Source organism: Mauremys reevesii, linkage group 6, assembly GCF_016161935.1.
Source record: "Mauremys reevesii isolate NIE-2019 linkage group 6, ASM1616193v1, whole genome shotgun sequence".
Lineage (NCBI taxonomy): Eukaryota > Metazoa > Chordata > Testudines > Geoemydidae > Mauremys > Mauremys reevesii.
The window spans coordinates 50,039,889-50,060,229 of NC_052628.1; the positions used below are offsets into that span (position 1 = coordinate 50,039,889).

The 20,341-nt window shown below is 45.7% G+C and overlaps 1 protein-coding gene across 2 annotated transcripts in view; it reads left to right on the forward strand.

Annotated features, from left to right (window-relative positions):
• The first annotated feature begins 162 nt into the window (after positions 1 to 162).
• The window catches only part of VCAN (versican), a 149,084-nt gene continuing 128,905 nt past the window's right edge, over positions 163 to 20,341 (forward strand). Inside the window, exons 1-4 of one of the 2 annotated variants that reach the window (XM_039544097.1) lie at positions 163 to 1,246; positions 4,052 to 4,172; positions 5,168 to 5,357; positions 17,261 to 17,336. In XM_039544097.1, the coding sequence (XP_039400031.1) occupies positions 17,267 to 17,336 (70 nt within the window). In that variant the 5' untranslated portion in view covers positions 163 to 1,246; positions 4,052 to 4,172; positions 5,168 to 5,357; positions 17,261 to 17,266. Of the gene's footprint in view, positions 1,247 to 4,051; positions 4,173 to 5,167; positions 5,358 to 5,399; positions 5,515 to 17,260; positions 17,337 to 20,341 lie in introns of those variants that run through there. The other variant, XM_039544096.1, reaches the window with a different exon arrangement.

Sequence of the window (20,341 nt, forward strand, 5' to 3'; positions counted from 1 at the left end):
TCCCTTTGGGAGAGGGGAGGGCGGCGGGCGGCGCAGTTCGCATGTAAGTGTTGGCTTAGCACAAAGGGGAAAGGAGCGAAACGTTCTCGTCTCTGACTGGTCGAGCTCCCCGGCAGCCGCCGCCACGCCAGAAACCTCCAGGAATCCCCTTCTAGGGAAAACCGGCTCCCGCGTTGGGTGGGACCGACTCCGCCGTCCCAGTGGCCGCCTCAGGGACGGGCTGGGCTGGGCCCAGGCCCCCGCTCTCCGTGCAGCGCGCTGAGCCCACGTAGCGCTCTCGGGTGTGATGGGGCGGGGGCGGGCGTGTTTACAGTAGGGTCTCCCCGGAACGGAGCGGGTTCGTCAGAGGGGCTTTTCTGGCCACTCGCTCCGCCGGGGCTGAAACGTTTGTAGGGACGGAGCTGAAAAGTAACCCCGCTCCCTCAGCCCCAGTCTCCTGGGAGGGGGGGACCCAGGAGTCCGAGCCCCCTTGTTCCATGGCCTAGGCAGGGAAAGGGAAGGTCTTGGGGACTGCTGAGCCCCTCCTCCCCGTGCCAGCAGCGCTCTGACTCTAATGCAGGGAGCGAGGGCTGGGGGAGGATCCTGCCGCTTTAGCCCCCCTCGTGCCCACCAGCGTGGAGCGAGCGAGCTGGCGCGGGAGGCCCCGTCCTGTCCCTTCGCCCCGCTCAGCGTAGTCCCGGGGCCAGGCAGGGGGAGGGGAAAGGGGGCGGCCCCTGGCGTTGGGGTTTCTCCGGCGCTATGAATGAAGCTCCCAGGCCACACGTGAGGCGCTGCGCTTTGCAGAAAGGATTCCCCGCTCGCGAGACGTCTCTTCAAAGTGCGCGGGCAGCGGGTTGCAGCTGGCTGGCTCCTCGCTTGGGGGGATTGCCGTGGCTGGCGTGCTCTCCTGCCGCACCAGGCCTTTCCCAGCCGGGCACCTCTTACCTGGCAGCGCTGGGCGGGGAAGCAGAGAGCGCGTTTTATTCTGGGCTGCTGTGGTTCCCCCGCTGTGTGCTTCCCCCGTGCTACAGCTGGAAAGGGGAGCTCTGGCCAGGCGGTAAAGAGAAGCAGGCGTTCCCTGGCGTTTCTTCGCTTCGGTTCCTCTGACAACCAAGAGCAATTGTTTAATCTTCAATTGGCAATAATGTCGAGAGGCGATGAAAAGACAGATCTGCTCATTCCCTCCCCCCGACCCTGCGCTACTTCCCTAGGGACAGGGAAGGAAAGTATAACAAATACACACAACAGATCTGCCGAAAACAGGCAGGTGAGAAAAAGTTTAGACTCTAAAGAGGGGTCTGACCTCGATAATATTCGATCATTGATAACCCAATTTAGCTCCATGGTTAATATTTCAATCGCCCGGGGGGATTGGCTACGAACAGAATTGTTAAGATAATGAGTACCATTTAATTACTTCCCTCTTGTCCTCGTTCTTCCTAGTGGAAAGTGATTTTCCTATTGCATACGCGAATAAAAAGCTTAGCAAAACGTTAAGGGGCAGGAGGAAAATAGTTTCATTCATCCTCAGCCTGCGCTGGAGGTGCTGCGGAAAAGGGAGCTGAACATTGTTGGCGTCTTGTGAACTAATGAATCTGAAACGCAAGGAACAGTAAATTCCCATCGTGAGAACTGGGTTTCTCTTGGCAAATATTTTACCCATATGTCATTTAAATGTTTGATCTACAGGCAAGGATCCAAAGGGGGGTGGGGATGGAGAGATGTAGGGAGTGGGCCTTTAAACCAACATAACCAAGGGAATTCAGAGTGAAAGGTGAAAGGTTTCCCTTTAATCAGTACATTGTGCTGAAGCATTGCAGCTGATGCAACCTCAGTATAGAGGGTGACTGTCTATCATGATAAGGGTAGTCTCTAGGGCTGCAATATTTAGCCATAAACCAGGCGAAATGAAGATAAGAGTTTTAGTACTAATGCTGATTGTCCTGATTTCTGCTGGTTTAAACTGGACTAGGTGTAAAGCTCCTGCGTGAATTTCTTTGCCTTTTTAAGTCTGTAAAATACACATTCAAACCACTTGCTTACTTTGAGTATCGACATACATATTAAAACTCCTATGACAACTGTTACACCGCAGTAGCTTTAAGGATTTAAAAACTGTGGGTCTCTTCTTTCAACCAGACCATCACTCCCATTAATTTTAATAGGCAATGGGTGTGCTCAGTAAAAGTAAACCCTTTATTATTTTACACAATATACAAAAATAGTGTAAACATAGGCATAGGCCACTTTTAAACACATACCATCTGTTCTTACATACAATAGCATTAAACAGACTTTAAAACTCTCTCTCTAACTACCAGCAGTCAGAGAATTTATAAAATCCCAAGCCTTTTTGTTAAGAAATGCTGATACTGCTACTCAGTAGATTGATGCTCCAGGTTCGTCTTGAATTTTGCTAAAGTCTGTGAAAACTTTCGATGAACCAGTGGCAATTTTTGGGCGCACCTGAGAAGATTGGACCGTTTCACCTAGCCATGACCCTTAAAGTGCCAAATACTACCGAGTTATGGCCTATTGTGACAGTGTGCTTTGGGGTTCTTAAATACAGAACTAAAAAGAAACTTAAGGGGTGCATGAGTTGAAACAATAATCGTGAAAGCTTTGCATGAAATCCCTCCACATTTTCATAGCATTCACTGCCAGGAATTTGCTCAACTCTGAACCTGGCCTTTGTAATAATAGACACGCTTATTCTCCAGGTTTTTCTCTGAGTGCTGTTTCACATGCTATTATCTAGTCGGGGCGGCTCTAGCAATTTCGCTGCCCCAAGCACAGCGGCACTCCGCGGGGGGTGATCTGGCTGTCGCCGGTCTCGCGGCTCCGGTGGACCTCCTGCAGACGTGCCTGCGGAGGGTCCGCTGGTCCCGCGGCTCCGGTGGAGCATCCACAGGCATGCCCGCGGGAGGTCCACCAGAGCCGCGGGACCAGCGGACCCTCCGCAGGCACACCTGCGGGAGGTCCACTGGAGCCGCCCTCCCGCCGACCGGCGGAGCACCCCCCGCGGCATGCCGCCCCAAGCATGCGCTTGGCGTGCTGGGGCCTGGAGCCGGCCCTGTATCTAGTACAGTGATTCTCAATCTTTCCAGACTACTGTACCCCCTTCAGGAGTCTGATTTGTCTTGTATATCCCCAAGTTTCACCCAGGGACGGCTCCAGACCCCAGCGCGCCAAGCGCGTGCTTGGGGCGGCGTGTCGCGGGAGGGCAGCAGGCGGCGCAGGAGGGCAGCAGGCGGCTCCGGTGGATCTCCCGCAGGCGTGCCTGCGGAGGGTCCACTGGTTCCGCGGCTTCGGTGGAGCATCCGCAGGCGTGCGGTGTGCCGCTTGGGGTGGTGCGATTCCTAGAGCCGCCCCTGATTTCACCTCATTAAAAAACTCCTTGCTTACAAAATCAGACAAATATACAAAAGTGTCCCAGCACATGATTACAAAAAATTGCATATGTTCTAATTTTTATCATATAATTATAAATCAGTTGAAGTACAAAAAATGTGCTTACATTTCAGTGTATAGCATATAGAGCAGTATAAACACGTCATTATCTGCATGAAATTTTAGTTTGTACTGACTTAGCTAGTGCTTTTTATGTACTCTGTTGTAAAACTAGGCAAATATCTAGACGAGTTGATGTACCCAGCAGTATGGTATTCCTGATTGAGAACCACACATCTAGTACACTGTCAATGTGCACTCTTAATCTTTCTCTTTTTGAAGTAATGGTCCTAGACTGTGATCACATTTAAATCAGTGTAAATCCAGAATATCTTCACTGTCTCAAGTTGACTCGCTCCGGATTTATACCCCTATGAATGTGATCAGAATCTGGTCCACGGTGCCCAGGGGAATTGGCACTCTGCAGATAGGTATTATCTTTGCTAGGTATATTGTGCCCAGCTTGTACATCAATGTGTGCCTTGCAATAAACATGTATATACATTTTTAAAGTGTTCAATGGAAACACTAATTGACCCTTTGCTAAAGTGGAGCTAGTGAGAGACCCTATAAAATAGTGTGTTTAGATTTCTGACCATGACTTCATACTCTGGCTCTCCAGACCTGAAGAAGAGCTCTGTGACACTACAAAGCCTGTCCCTTCCACCAACAGAAATTACCTTGACCGGGTGCACCTTGATGCTCTCATATCCTGGGACCAACACGACTACAACACTGTAAAGGTGACTTCATCTGCCTTTTTAAAGAGATTTGGACAGCAAATGCCTAATCTAATCTCAAAAGAGATGGGAGATGAGTAAATCGCGGGGTGAGGGGGGGGGGGAATCCTGGCTCCGTGCTGTGGATTGGGACTAGGGTGACCAAACAGCAAGTGTGAAAAATTGGAACGAGGGTGGGGGGGTAATAGGAGCCTATATAAGAAAAAGACCTAAAAATTGGGACTGTCCCTATAAAGTTGGGACATCTGGTCACCCTAATTGGGACTGCCTGTGAATGTGGCACAGACAACTACCAATATATTCTTTCATTACAAACCTCCGTTGAGGTTTTTTTTAAGTGATTACAATTCTGATCACTTCCCCCATTTAACTGGTGTTGGAAGACACAATAGGAGAGTTCCTTCGTTCTCTTTTAATTATTTAATTAGGGATACAATGCTTCCTTCACACTCGGACAAAACCTAGCCTTTCTGGCTGGAAGATGGTGTGTGAGCGACAATTTTATTCAGCGTTCTATTTGTTTGTATGGTTCTAACAGCAAGAGATCGCGTTCAGTTTCCCTTGACATGAAAAATGATCTGCTGCTACCCGCAGACTCGTTAGGGTTCATGTAAGGGATATTCCCCCAAAAGTACTGGGCTGACTCAACAGAAGCATATCGTGTGCAGGGGGTTGGGAGCAACTTTTCTGTGCAAAGTAAGGCGCTGAACTGAGAAAGCAGCTTCCCCCTCCCCCGGCACTTTGTCAGGAGGGACTGAGGAGTGCCTGGCGAAGGAAGCGCTGGGAACGAGCTGCTCCTGCCCCCTTTCCTGTGTTAGAGTTCTGAGCTCTTTGCTCTTGCTGCGGGCTTCTTCAAGAGCATGTGTGGGTCCACCCTCCTCTTACAGAGCTAGGGCCCCTCCTCTTGCAGCTCTGACGGTACAATGATATAGTAATGATGGGTATTGGAGCTCGCATTTGAACTTGCAGGCAAGCTGTCTTGCTCCTTCTTTTGCTAGAACTCAGTTCAGACTCAGCAGCTTGGAATCAGGTGCTCATCAGTGGGGAGGGCTGGAGACCCCGGAATCAGCATCTCCTTCCAGCACTAACCAGGGGATTTATTCTTTCATGCGGCCACTGGGAACTCTGGACTAGTCCTAGCACTACGTTGTGATTTTTTGCAGTCTCTGCAATAAACTACCTTTTAAGGTAACTATGCTCCTTTTTATGCACTTTTTACATTTGGCTGCTAGAAAACACCTCGTGTAATATTTAAAGCTATTGTTTGCTGTTGGTACCTTCAAAGACAAAGCGTTTAACTGGAAAGCTGAGGTGGCGGAAGATCTGGTAAATTTTAAAAATCTGGGTAAGTTTTTAAGGACAAGTAGAAAATGAAAAGGTTTTGCTGGCGACCCACAACATTTACTGGGGAAAAGAGTAGAACAAAGAAATCTGGGGAATAGATGAGTTTGGGGGTGGTGACAGTGAAATAACTCTCTGGTATTGGTTGTTGAATGGATAGCGAGGTAGAGCTGCACCTTGATTTGTAATGGGGCTCAGGAGGCTGAGCGAAGGGAGAAATGAGGAACTATTTGTAGGGGTATTAAATACACAAAGCACCACCATTGGAACAAGAAGAATGGTCCTGCCTGGGGAGCCTTTCTAGCCACCAGGTTTAATTGCCTGTGGAATAGTGTATGGTCAGTGTCTTATATCCCAAGTGCTTTTTTGGTGATCCTGGAAAGCTGCTCTCAGGACAGTCCCAGGCTGAGGGGCTGGGGGACCTCTTTAAACAGCATCCCTCCAGAGGAGACAGAAAGCAGGCGTTCTCTAAGCCACATTTTCTTGGTAAAAGTGGGGCGGGGGAGAGAGAAAGGATCACAGGGTTAGTGGAGCAAAACACCTCCCGTTACACCCGCAGCCAGCTTCTCTGCTCCCCGGGAACACAAGACGCTGCCTTTTTCTCCCTTTGTTTTAGAAAGAGAGTGAGCGAGCGTCATGGAAGGAATTAAGGGAGTTTAGACGGCGGGAAAAAAAAAGCTCCTTTCCTAAGGAGAATCATAGAGATAGAAGCATTTGTTGTGATCTTGTCCATTTCCCCCATTTGAACCGCTCTTGTTTAAAACTTTTGCACACAAAGGGGATTAAGGAAGGATGCGAGGGCATGCTCTCTCATTACCCCACCTGTCACGTTCAGTCTGGTCTATCTATCATTTATCTAGCCTTCAGACATCAGAGCGGAGCCAATTTTAATGAGTGAGCCGCGGAGATTTTTTTGGAGGGATGGGAGATTTGAAATGTCCCATTGAAACACGTTGCACAGTCCGTCCTAAGAGGGAGATGTTTTAAACACTGTTTTTTCCTCCCAAAAGAGGGAGTTTCCTTACCAAATGAGTAAGACTTGGCAGATCTGAAACAACTTTAAAACAACTTTAAAACCAAACGCAAGGGCCACTGGCGTTTCTCTGAGGCATATTGCAGGGCAAATGAAAGAGCCGCGCATTATTATTATTATTATTTTGTTACCCAAAGTGAATAATTAAGGAACTTTCCCTTTCTCTTGGTTACGTCCTCGCTTGGCTGCATGGGAGCCCAGGGGAATGTCTTAGCTAGGAGGTACCCATAACAATCCAGGGGACTAAGCAATGAGAAATTTACAAACCTCAAGCCCGCCCGTGGCTATTACTCAATCCTATTAGAACGTGCCCAGATTTCTCTAAATGTCACAGGGTGTGGGACCGTCATTTCAATACAATACAAGCGAAAGGGAAAAACCTATGTCATAGCTGGAAGTAACTGCTTTGAAAATCCAGCTGTTCGCTTAGCACATCGGCATGTTACTGAGTCTGGGAAGCGAGGGGGATTCATCTGGGTATTTGGGGAATAATAAAAGCTGGAGAACTAGAGCAGAGAGTTGGTCCAAAATCAATCCGTCCTCCCATGAAACACGCAGTGCCGCCGAGACAACCTCCGGGAGAGGGGCAGGGTATTTTCTCTAGCAAGGAAAGCCTGTGTGCCCAGAAACCCCTCCCCCATCCCGCCAATAAATGAATGGGCTGGACAGGACTTCAGTGGCTTGGTTCCTGTGTAAAATCGCTAACAGGCTCCGTCCTCCTGTTGAGCAATGATACATGGTGGGGGCGGTGCGTTTAATCGGTTCTAAACCCTGAGCTGATGTCTAGGAATCTTCCGGCCTCGAGAAGACCCTCGGCTCCCCCTACTGGTGAAACGGGGAATACCAAATATCACATTTTTGTAACCAGCATCCAGACGCCAATTATTCCTTATTTGTTATCAACAATGAATGGTAAATAATCACCAGTCCGGGCATTTATTGGGCCAGGGTTACTTTCCCCCTGCATACAACAATGACTTGTGTTATTCCATCGTCCCTTTGCATATTAAAACAATGTGTTGTTACCAAAATACGGTAGAGTATTCCTCTTGATTATCAGGGCAGACGCCTTGTTTAAATGTGAGGTTTACTTTCAGGTTAAGCTTCGCCTCCAAAACTCTTCCTCCGAAAAGCTTTCCTGCTACGGAAGTGCTTAGGTCTGCTTTAAATACTGGTTTAGCTGACACTCCAGCCTCTCCCAGCTGATGGATGCTTCAAGACGGAACAGATATTAACCCTAAACTTCTAACGGTGACATGACAAGAGTCAGAGGATCCTCCACGTGGCTCAGACGGAGCTGCTCGGGAAAGCAAACAAACCAGGCTCAGATATAACGTTTCTCCCACCTCCGTCTGTTTTCAGAGCCCCTCTAATCCCGGCTGGGGTTTGGAAACGTGCATTGGACGATATGAGGAGAGGAAGGAGCTGCTCGGAGGCCAAGGACGGGAGTGTTAGGCAGGAGCTGGAGGGTTTCAGTTTGGGTTTGATTCCGCTCTAGGGCAGTTGTGGGTCTTCGCCGGGCGGGCAGAGGGGGTATCGCAGGAAAGCGCAGTATGGGCGTTACCAGCTGCTGCTATCACTGAGCTCCGAAGGGACTTGGACTCGGGCAGTTTGCCTGAGCACTTTCCGATGCCAGCAGCGCCTCCCCCGGTTTAGCGATCTGGGGTCGGAGGGCTGTCCCGCCTTCAGCTGGGAAGGCAGCTGCCTGCAAGTAACTAGGAGCTTACTCGGCTCATGGGCAGTGAGCCGGTGAGATCTTGTTCCCTACAGCCACGTGGACTCTGGGAAATTCATCTGGGGGTGGGGCGCTCTGAAGTCAGCTCGATCCTTTGCTGTTTCTTTGTCCGCTTGGGTAACGCGTTAAGATAGAAACTGCAGAGAAATTGCCCGGGTGGTGCCTTTTGATTAACTGGGGGGAAAACAGCACGACAGGTATCTTCTCATTCAGCCGCATACAACGCAGCGGTAGCAGGGCTCGATGACACAAAGTAAACAAGCGGAGGCAGTTTAGAATTAATGTGACCTTGATCCTAACCTGCCAGATGTGGCTATCACAGGGAATCTTAATAGAATTATCTTTACCCACTGAACTCAGCCTGTTTCAATGCTCTGGACATTGTCCCAGGTTCTCCTTGGCAGCACCAGGGCCTAGATTGTGATTTCAGGTGTCAATCTCAAGAGTGACCCTACTGAAGTCACTCTGGATTTAAGAGGATGCAACCAGAAACAAAATGTGATCCATTCATTCTTTTCCCATACATATGTTTAGTATGTGTCAAAGGCACAACACAAACAATGGGCCAAGCTCACCCAGGGCAGGGTTATGCTGATATTAGGTGGAGAGCTACTAGAGTGGAAAATTTGCCAGGAATGAGGTTGTGTCTATAAAGACCATAGGAGGCCAATAAAAACAACAAGGAGTCCAGTGGCACCTTAAAGACTAACAGATTTATTTGGGCAAAAGCTTTCATGGGTAAAAAACCATGCATCTGAAGAAGTGGGTTTTTTATCCATGAAAGCTTATGCCCAAATAAATCTGTTAGTCTTTAAGGTGCCCGGACTCCTTGTTGTTTTTGTGGATACAGACTAACACAGCTTCCCCCTGATAGGAGGCCAATGAAGCTCCAAATTTGCAACCTTGGGGTAACTCTACTCATCTGCTCAGCAGCCCCTTTGATAGTTCTTATGGCAGTAAGCCCAAGGGAAGATTGCACTGCCCATTTGAGGCCCAGTACTAGTGAATTTGGCCCAGTGTGGACACAGAGGCTGTGAGTCCTGCTTCAAGACTCCAGGATTCTTAACACAGGGACAAAGTCTGCCCTCAGATTCACATGTGCATTGAAGTCAAGGGAATTTCATGTGCAGGGCATGCGAGTCCAGGACTAACAATAGCAAACTGGAACATGAGGCTGTTCGGTGCACAACAGGGCCACACGTGTTGCTATGCTGAATGTGCACAGATGGCAGGGAGGGGGTTGAACAGATTTCTTTTTATAATTTACTTATTTCTAATGACAGCGTTAAAAAAAGATAAAAGCAACACAAAGTCCTTTGTAGAAGCCCAGACGCAGACATGCTAGAATCTTTGGAGTGTGTTGTGTAAACTCACAGTGGTGTGTAAGACATCAGTGGATACTTTAAAATGTATATGATATGCATGTGTATTTGAGAACCTAACAGGTAACACAAGTCCAATCAACTCTAGTAGTGGCTCCTAACCAGTGATGCTGGAAAAGTCTGTATGATATGCAAAAAGTGAGGCATCCAGCTGAGACCAGCTTAGTACAGCTTCTGCTTGTATTGCCAGGGGATAAGTCCCTTTTTGCTTGCCTAATCGAATTGTTGCCTGTGGAGTGTGAGGGTCATAGTTTGTATTTAAATTGCAGTAATCTGCACACAACAAATTCAGCCCTTGGATAAGACTTACTAGCTGAGTCTGCTCTATACAACAACAGGGAGGGAGCTGCAAAGTTTCCCTTGCCCCACCCCCAAGCCAATAGTCCCTTCCTTGGTGTAATGGGATAAGGTAGCTCCAGGGATCTCCTTCCCTGCCCCTCCTCCTCCCAGCCTGGGATAGGGGCCCAGGTCTTCCTCCTGCCGTCCTCCCCAATTTCTCTCTCTTCTCCTCCCCCATTGCTCCTTCTTCCGCCCCCATTCCTCTCTCTTCCCTACTTTCTCCTTTTCACCATAATAATGCAAGAGAGGACAACACACAAATGAGACTGAGAGAGGCAAGGGTAGAGGAAGACAGGGCCAAGAATGGGAGACATACTATGAAACATGAAGGGGCTTGTGTACAGAATTTGGATAAATACCATCACTTACTTGTTTTCCAGTTTAAACCTACATGTGCACAGTATTTTGCAAGACATATAAAAGAACTGGGGGCAGAGTCTCAACCCTTGGTGGGTGGAAAGGAGGCTTTCTTCTACCTTTGCATCTCTCAGATTCTGGGCTGCTTCAAGGACCAAAGTGGCGTAGGGACTGATCTAACAGCAGCTTCAGCACAGCTGCCAAAAGATTGTTCTGCAGCCCAGAACTGCCACCCTGCTCTGGACACTTTCCCTCCAGCCTCTGCTTGGGGCTGTAGTTATGTGGCCCAGAGGAATTCCCTCTGGGGCTGTTAGTGGAGGAAAGGTACTGGAGCAGGCAATCTAGTTAAGAGTTTGTAATCTACTTATGGACATAACAGTGCAAGTGATAATGAGTGATGAATTAAACAAAGGCCAAGTTAACCAAGTGGCAGCAATGGAGCAATTAATCATATGCAAGTAATGTGGAGAAACTGGCAAAGTTAATTAAATGGTACTTATGGCAAAGTTAATAAGTGTCAGCAATTAACAGTCAGTCAGATGGTATGAAAGGGTGAAAGACAAGATTAAGTAAAAGAAAGGGGCACATGAAATAATGACTGCTTGTAGATTGTGGAGGCTAACAGTTGTGAAAGTTCCAGCCATAACATGGAAGTGCAGGGCTCAGCTGGTGCCCAGTCCTGCTGAGGGCTGGAGGCAGCACGTATGTTATGCCTGGGATGGGGCTTTTCTAGTTTGCATATGCAGCACTGGGGAGTTGGTCTCTGCGGTGTGCAGCGGCCCTTTGTTCCCTTTAGCCATAGGAAGAGTGGCCTTAACTCACTTCTCTGGTGCCTGATCCTATAAAGGGCTGGATGCAGCTGCTGGTTAGATTTTTTTCTATCTGTGTGTTGCTGTAACCCTGAGCCTCACTTTATTAAAAGAAAAATGTGGCCCCGGAGGGTAATTGCACAATAAGGGCCAAATTACAAAAAGCATGCAGTGCTGCCAACTCTTGCAATTTCATCATGAGGCTATTTGGACCCCAGCTAGAGCCTATTTCATTAGGACCTGAGAATCTCCAGCTTCCTTGGAATTTTAGCACTTCTGGGGAAAACCCCCTTTGATTGACTTCCTTCCCCATTTCCTTGTGTCCTAGGAAAGAACAGCCAGTCTTTTGCAGGAGTTAGGCAGAGCTCTTACCCCCCTTTTCCCTCCCCAGGAACAGAGAGGAGTTTGGGGGAGGGGAAGAGGAAGCAGAAATAGTCCAACATTCCTGGTGGCTCTGCACCCTCTTGTGAAAAATGGGTTAGTTACTCTCTGCTCCTCCCAGGAACACCAGACCTGGGAAAGGATTGTAGGGTGAAAAACTCCCAGAGCTGTCTCACCCCCTGGCCTGGGAAGGCAGAGAAGACAACCCCATGGTGGCTGACCCCAAGCTGTGTGGTGGAGCAGGGCAGGGAGAAGGAAGAACCCCTGAAGCTGCAAAAGAAGCAGAGATGTCCTGAGGGGTGAGGAGCAGATATGGGGCTGTGGGGTCTGCAGAGGGGGCAGAGGTCAGGGATGCAGGCAAATAGCAGCTGCACGGGCCCTATAACTAACTAATTCGAGTGTTGGAATGTGGAGAGAAGCTGGAAGCTTTGCACCTTCAGTCAGCCAGGAAAACTCCTGCAGCAGAGGTCAGAATCAACTTACTTAATACTTTTGTGGGGAGTTGGCAACACTGTAATAATACACACACAGACACACACACATATACTCTTTCACATGATGGGCAGGGGGAGTTTACAAATCAAAAGGCAGACCAAAAATCATGAGGATCTTTTTTTAAAAAAAAAAAAGCTTGTGATTTTGGAGCCAAACTCGTGATTTTTTAGGGTCTGCCATGATTTTTTAACTTCTGGGGTTGGCAATAAATTTTGAAGAGTCAGTGTGGGGGTGTGTGATTAGATTCCCAAGAAATCCTGACTCCAAACCAGGAATAAACCCCACTCTCTATTGTGACAGCTGAAAGGTAGCTCCCTACAGGGTTCCTCATGGTAGGAACCATGGGCAATAGGGGATGGGCAATAAAAGGCAGTCCAGTGGATAAAATTGTGAGCCAATACGATCTAATCAAGATCACTCTGAAGTTAGCAGGGCTTTTGGGAGGTAGAGGAGTGGAGAAGAGACATGGGGAGTAGGACCATCCCACCCTCACCCTCCCTGCTAAAGAGCCTCCTATCCTGGGGAACCTGTTAGGTCCTGGGGCTGGTCCACAGAAGGTCATAGCTCCTGAGCTGCCTTTTCCTGCTACCATGAGGAAGCCCCAGGATGTTACCTCTTAGATGTCACCGGGGGATCAAACTGATTTTTGGTCTGGGATTGGGGTCTCCTAAGAGCCAGCAAATCCCTATTTAAAAAAAAAACTTAGATCTATGTTGTGCCATTACTAACACTAAGCTCCATTTCTTTGCAAGGTGTGAGTCAAGGAAAAATTGAGGCTAACCACTCTTTAATTCTTTTGGTCATTCTTTTGTTGCTCACAACAAACATAACCACTATAAACTTTTACAATGGGAAGTTTTTACATGTCAGGTCACAATGCATCAGACACCTGGCTTCTTCTGAAGAAAATAATGAATGAATGCCCCTAGGAGCATTATTTCACTGCCACCTGGGAGGAAATGGCTAGGAGTGACAAACACCTTTTGATAAAGACCATCAATCTCTCTGGCTCCATAGATATGTATCACACTGGAGGCCTTTCCTCTCTTTCTTGATCTGGAATCTTAGAGGGAAGCAGAGATTAGTTCTCACATCACTTTAAATCAGGAGTAATCCCACTTAAATCAACAGATACACTAGTGTAAAACTGGTGTGAGATCAGAATGGGGCCCTAGGTGTGCTAACCAAATTCCAACTTGACTAATATTTGCTCATCTGGACTCTTCCTGCAATATTCTTAAAAGGTACTCTTCACTTCCAATATTCAGACATAGGGTAGCATCGCTGTGAGCTGTTAGAGTATTGCTGCTATTTTATCTCCAAGGAGGCAGCATTTCAGGCTGTGTGTAGTGTCTGTAGCACTTGTTAAGATGTTAAGTTTTTTCAAGTGTTTTGGCTTCTTTCAAGTTGAAAAGTGTCACGTGCATTTTTCAACAGAGGATAGAAATACAACATATGCCCAAGTCCTGCAGTCTTGAATTGGGAAGAATTATTTCTCAGCAGGTCAACTACTACACAGCCCGTCTAGACGCCCTCTATCTGTAAACATGGTTCTATAATTAACCTGCTGGCTTGTTAATGTTCATTGGTTAACCTCTCATCTAGCCAGCAGAGCAATCCATAACTGTAACAGTGAAGGGATGTACTAACTCAAGTTAGAGGGGGTCTGGTTTAGAAGGGAGACAGAGGTTGATTTAGACCAGGAACAAGAAAGTGGTGGCTGCATTGTGGGAGCTGGCAAGCCTTGGGCAGGTGTGAATTTTGCTCCCACCCCCCACCATGCATGGAGAGAGTATCCCTGGTAGTAGGTTTGAGGAGCCTCACTTCTACCCTTGGACTGGACTGCCCATAGGGCCTGAGTTAGGAATTGTTGTGATCTTTGGTCTTAAAGCCATTGTGCCTAAGGTAATTGCACCTCTGTTTCTGGCACCCCAGTAAAGGAATCCTTTGTTATTTCATTAGAATCTGTGAATGTTTAAGGGAACCCACCGAGGGCTAGGGTCTGAAGGGCCGAGAGTTTGAAGCAGCTATAGATCTTGCCTCAGCATGTGGTACACCCAGCATACTACCAGGCATGTAAAGACTGGAGTACAACAGGGACACCCTGTACTGGGATCAGTTACAGTATAGAATATTGTTTCCATACTGCATATATGTGTCCCCAGATAATGTCAATGGGAGCTGCACACATGAATCTGGAGAAAATAGAACCAACCACTGTTAAATTGATTAGGTACATCCTACAGGTTAGAGAAGATTTGGGCAAGATATTTGAAAGTTAATGTATTTTGAGGTAGATTTTCAGAGTTGTGAGGAGTTCTAGGGGGGTGTTTCATATTAAAGTCAGTGGGGCATGGCTAAGGCACTGTGCAATATTTAAAAAACATTCAAGCTTCGTGTGTAGCAACTGTAAATTCAGCAGTAGTAAATAGAAGGTTGTGTATGAAACATGCCAAAACATTCATGCCTATGTACTGCCCTTCATCTGCAAGGCATGTTGATACCATCAAGGACCCTTATCAATTACCCTTCCTCACCATTTTTTCCTCTCTCTTTTACTTTTCTCTTTTTGGTGCTATTTCCAGTAGCCTTCAATCACTAGCCAGCAATAATATCTGACAGTAGATATCTTTGAGATGATTCTGTAACTGTTGAACAATTAGAATGAAAGCCATTCCCTGGCATGAATTCCAAGTAATGGGGTGAAGTGCGGTGGGGTGGGGAGGTGAAATCCCAGCCTGAACCTGGAAGCCAGCACGGGGCCACAGATGGAATAGCTGCCACTGGCACCCTGCATCTTTTGTATGAAGTGGTGGGGCCACTGGAACTGCAGAAATGTGGGTCTCATGGTCCCTTCTCTGGCCTGCCCTGACACAGCTCTGTTGCAGGGAACTTTTCAGGGTAGAGAACTTTTCTGTGGTGAGGAGTGTGCAGGACCCCACACCAGCATCTGTGCACACAGCCCTGGCCTGCAGAATTACCATGTTGTGTCACCCAACTGCAGGCAGAGTTTGCAGTCACTAAGCAAAGTTTCCTCTTCTCCTCCAGGCTTTTAGAGGCTATATACCCTGAGCAAACACTTCTCCCTCTCCCTGTCTCGCTGCTCCCTCTGCTGGCTCCCTCACTCTCACTCAGCCTCTCAGTGCACCATAGTGGGTTAGGAAGTGGGGAGCAATCCATGACCAACACTGCTGAGAAGCAGCACATTTCTCTCCCCAGGCCTTCCTCTCTTTGAATTCCTTTCTGACTCCTCTGGTCCTGCTCCCTTAGACCAGGGCTACCTCCTGAGAATGAAATGTGCAAAGTCAGTACAGACTTTGTTCTTGTTTTCTTCAGTTAAAGTTATTTGACCGTTTAGCCACGGGCACAACCTTTATAAAGGGTGGAGGTGCAGCCACAACCCAACAGGGGGCACTCTAGGAGATATTGTGCTGCAGGGAAGCTCACTGTTTCCTAAAGCGTCTGGAGAAAAATACCCATCGCACAACCCTTTAGGAGGGCACAGCATGCGCTCTCCTCTGTGGCTGGATAGCTTGTTGGTCTTAACACTTCCATGCCCTCTTTGAAGAAGTTGTACCCATAGGAGGCACCAGCCGTAAACACTCCTTGGCCATGGTGGATCCCAAACTGTCTGGATACAGGGGATCCTTGACCCATCCTCTGCTTTGCACAGCCCCATAGGCACCAAACACATTCTTCCTCCTAGCCTACCAATGATGATATACAATAATGAGGAATCATTTCTTTTAATAATGATTTGTGCATACAAATGCAGGATATGGACAACTTTTGGAGACACCCACCTTTGAAAATTAGTCCCTGTAGAATAATAAAGGGCAAATGATCAGTTCCGACATATACAACTCTTTCTTGTGCAGCCATTTCACTCGTGCACTTATTTCAAGATGAAGGTCTAGGAGATGGTATAACTGTCCAGACTTTTAGAATTAATCATCTTATCTTCTCTCCCCTCCCCCCCTCCGCCAAGTAAAACCGTATGGACTAGCCATATCCCCGTGAACTGATTTAGATCAAGCACTGCTATTTGACCCCCTAAGATAACTCTGACTGAAGATATGGATCAGGTTGAATGAACCCATTAAGGTCATAATTCTTGTTTTGGATTTAACCACAAAAATATGTGAACCTTGTGTGATGGCATTTTTGTTGCAATGTCAATGCTATCACACAAGGTTCAGTGTGGGTGAACACTGACATTGCAACATAAATATTATCACAGTGTAATCCCAGCCCAGTGCAGTTGGTAATAAAAGGATGGGGTGTGCTTGGCAGCATTTGGGCTGCTACATGAGAAAGCAGTTGGCTTTCTCCTCCACACGCTCTAGGAAAATGTTGCACAATGTGTTTCCCTATGCAACAGAGTAACACTAGCCATCCGTTTGCTGGGAATGTAAAGCTCCTGCTAGAAATTTATAAAGAGATAGTGGCTATCATTTAGTAGGAATCGTAATTTCACTTGTGTACTTACCTCAGATTTTCATGTTATTCATACAGGCAACACATGTAACTAGGAACTGGCATGAAATGGCAATGTAATGTTATGGAAACACTGTGTATTTTAGAGAACTTTTCAGTTTTTTGATGGGGCTCATATCTTAGAAAGCGGGAGGGAAGTATACACTGAAGGCTCTGAATTGTCCAAATCACACTTTGGAAACAGAAAACTAAAATCCACCATGCATCTGTAATAATGGGGCCACATTGTCCTTACAATGACATTTCACCAAGGAATATATGTTGCAAGCAGAAAGTCCTAAGAGAACCTTTGTTCAGCAAAATGTTGGAAAGAACTGTGATGCTGTCATTCAGTCACCTTCGGAATTCATTTGTGATGGTAATTTGTGAAATGAAATGGACCCTTGGTCAGTATGGCAGTTTGTAAGTTTCTAAATGATGGTGTTTTTGTGTGCTGTATACCCCAACTATGAATTGGATTTGGACTAGTTCTCATTTCATCAACACCATGGATCAACCACCAGATGGTAATGACTTTCTGTCACTACTGTACTGGATTAGATTCACGCCAGTGATTTACATGTGAAAGAATCTTAATCTTAATCAATTTCCCCTGACAAATACCTTGTTACAGTATATCATCATCTTTAATACTAAGGACAGGTATTGATGTATTGACCTACAACACTTCATAGGTACACACTAGAATACTTTTGACTTACTCATTTTTTCTTTATTTGTAGGTCAAGATGTTATTAAATATAAAAAGTGTCTTATGGATGTGCTGTACCTTAGTTGTAACATATGCACTGCATAAAGGTAAGTGTATGACGTGGAAACGTTTACTGGAACTGTCCCTTAGTGACTGTTAGAAGCAGCATGATCTAGAGGGGAGGTTGATACCATGGGACTCAGGAGACCTGGTTCTATTTCTGTGTCTGCTCTACTGAATGACCTTGTGTGAGTCACTCCCCTTTGTGTGCCCTTTCTATGCTTTGTTTGTCTTGTGTATTTGATTTCAAACTCTCCCCTGAGGACTCTAGATGCTACAGTAATGCAAAACAAAAAAAAATGCAAAGTGCCATAGGATTATGTAATACAGATTACCAGACAGAGCAAAATGGTTTTTTATCCCCTCAATATTTCTAATAATGAAGTTATGATTCTCAGGACCAAGAATACAGTACATTTTATTAAGGCAGCAAAGGGTAAATGCATCTATTTATAGGGGCTTTCTGAGCTGATTTCACTCTCTTGGGAAATGCTTGCATATAAATTTACTAATTCTTTTCTCCAGCTTGTCCAATGGCTCTTACAAAACTGTTCAAAGATTTTTCTAGAGAAAAGTGAATGGCTGTGGTGCTTAAATAAGCCCATCCATTATAAAAAGTAAAATATATTTTTCCTAAGATCAGGATGGAAGCACCATTATGTTTTACTTAAAACTTCCCTTATTTTTTTCTATCCTTCATTAAACACACAGCAGGCCAGAGAGATTAGAGTTGTCCTCAGGGACAATAGATTCAAAGACTTTCAGGAGCGGACAAGTACGTTTCTAAGATTTTTCCCTAGAGAGCTGGGACTTCTTTGGTTAGTAAATGGCAACCTTCTTTTCAAGTTTTACTTAGCAATGTAACTGAAAGTACTGCATACCAGAGAGAGATATGGGTCTTGTTGTATTTAATGTACTGTTTATATGAGGGCTGTTAGACAAGGGACATCATTATGGGAAGGGGTTTTTAGATTTGCAAAGTGAGTTTACATGCTAAAGAATCCAGTGGTGAATTTAAAAGTCCTTATCCAGTGAGTTGTATTGTTCCATTGAGATAGGAATATCTAGCATAAATTATAGTGAAACTAAGAGCTATTAAGCATAACAAGCTAACTTCAAAAGTGACACAAATGGGGGTAATTTATATTCTGTAAAGGGGTGTAATTCACATGATGAGAGGCAAAAGAGTAAGGTTTTAGCAGGAAAAGCAACTAGCAGGAGGAAGAATGTACAAGACTGAAGCAGCTCTAAGCCTCATTATACATTCCTATTAGTTTCTGTTCCTGATACTTTTGTGCCCTCCTGCCCCCATACTGTGCAATTCTACTCACACTCACAGGCACACCAAGTTACGGATGTATAATTTATACCACCTTTTAATACTTCTTAATTTGGCTCAGAGATTCTCCAGTATGGCATTTACAGTACATGAGCAACCCACTGCTAAGCATCCAGTTAAGCAGATGACAATAATATTGGGCCAGATTCTGGCTGGTGATCATCTACATGTGGCTTGGTGGAAGCAGATGGAAAGTCTCCCACCCGTAGAAAGGCAGTATGAATACTATGTCTCTTATTCATTTAGAGCTATAGTTTTATCCTAGCAATTCGAAGAAAACCTCACAGAATGGCCATTGTGAAGAGAGCAAAAGAAATGGGAAAAATACTTTCCAAAAGATCTAAATGTCAACAGATTGGTTTATATCTCAAGTAGCCATTATTTTCCATTCTAGAACAAATGTCAGGAATAGAGCTCATGTGTGCAATGCCATTTTAGAGGGCAGGAGTTACTTCACTGGACCAAAACTTTGCTGACCCAATCTGGCCTCTTCACTATTTAATTCTCTCTGTATACCTGGGGAAGAACCATTATCTCTCTTGGAGTAAAAACTATCACTGATCATCCAGTGATGTGGTCCTGTGTGTCACTGCATTGCTTTTGTTCTCTAATAATCTGTCACTCAGCTCAAGGTTAAACGTTTGCAGCAGTCTAGGTCCTGTGTGGTTTAGTCAACTGCTTGCCATCATGTCTTCCCCATAACCAGCCCCCCCGCCATGCCAAAGTCTCCAAAAGGCTTGGTTTGGATATTTATAAGGATTTTTTTTAACGTATAAGTCCTGAAATCCAAGATTCCCATGATAGACACAACAAAACTCCAACTTTATTTGTAACTCAGCAGATTACAGATATGAAATATCTTTTATATTCACAATTAATTATTGTTCTAGTCTTTCTTTCATTTTATCATCTCTCTCATCCTTGTACGTGGCCCTATCCATATATACCTAGCACATATGCAAAATAAGCACATAATTTGTATGTAGAAACAAACACTTTTTTTTGTTTTAAAAGTAAATTGTAGAGGTTCTTGTGTGTTTTCTTTAAGATCCTTTAAATTCCCATAAGATATTTTTGGGAGTGGAACAGCAGGAAGTACCACATAAGCCTGTGGGGTCAAAGGAGTGCCCCATCACAGGACCTGTGCTGTTTGCTCTAGTGCACATAAAGGATTAATGACAGAAGTTAATGGACAAAGTTTACATTGGTTGCTAGCATGACATTCACTCACTTTTGAACTAGCTGATGGTGTAGTATGTTAGATTACAAACTGGACTAGTGACTGTGATAAATGTGGGAATTTACCTACCCGATTTAAACATTCATTTGTCATGTCACGAATGAGTGTGATTTCAAGAAGACCCTATAAACCTGAAAAGAGTAGAAAATCCCCTCAGTAGCAGTCTGACTCTTGAGTCTGTGACTAATATATAATAAACATCTATTTGTGCCTGTATATTATATATATGTACGTGTGGGTGTGCTATAATATTCAGGTCTGCAGATGGAATATACATTTGCCTGGTTTTCTATGATTTACTGACAGAGTATGAGAAGTAATTGATCCTTCAGTACTCTATGCCTGGTTTACATCCTCCCTCTCTTTACTGTAGTAGCTCAGACCACAAACCATATGGTAGGAACACAGTGAAGTTTTTGTTGGGATTCAATTTATTACCTCCATTCTCAAAGCTCTATACATGTTCTTGCAGG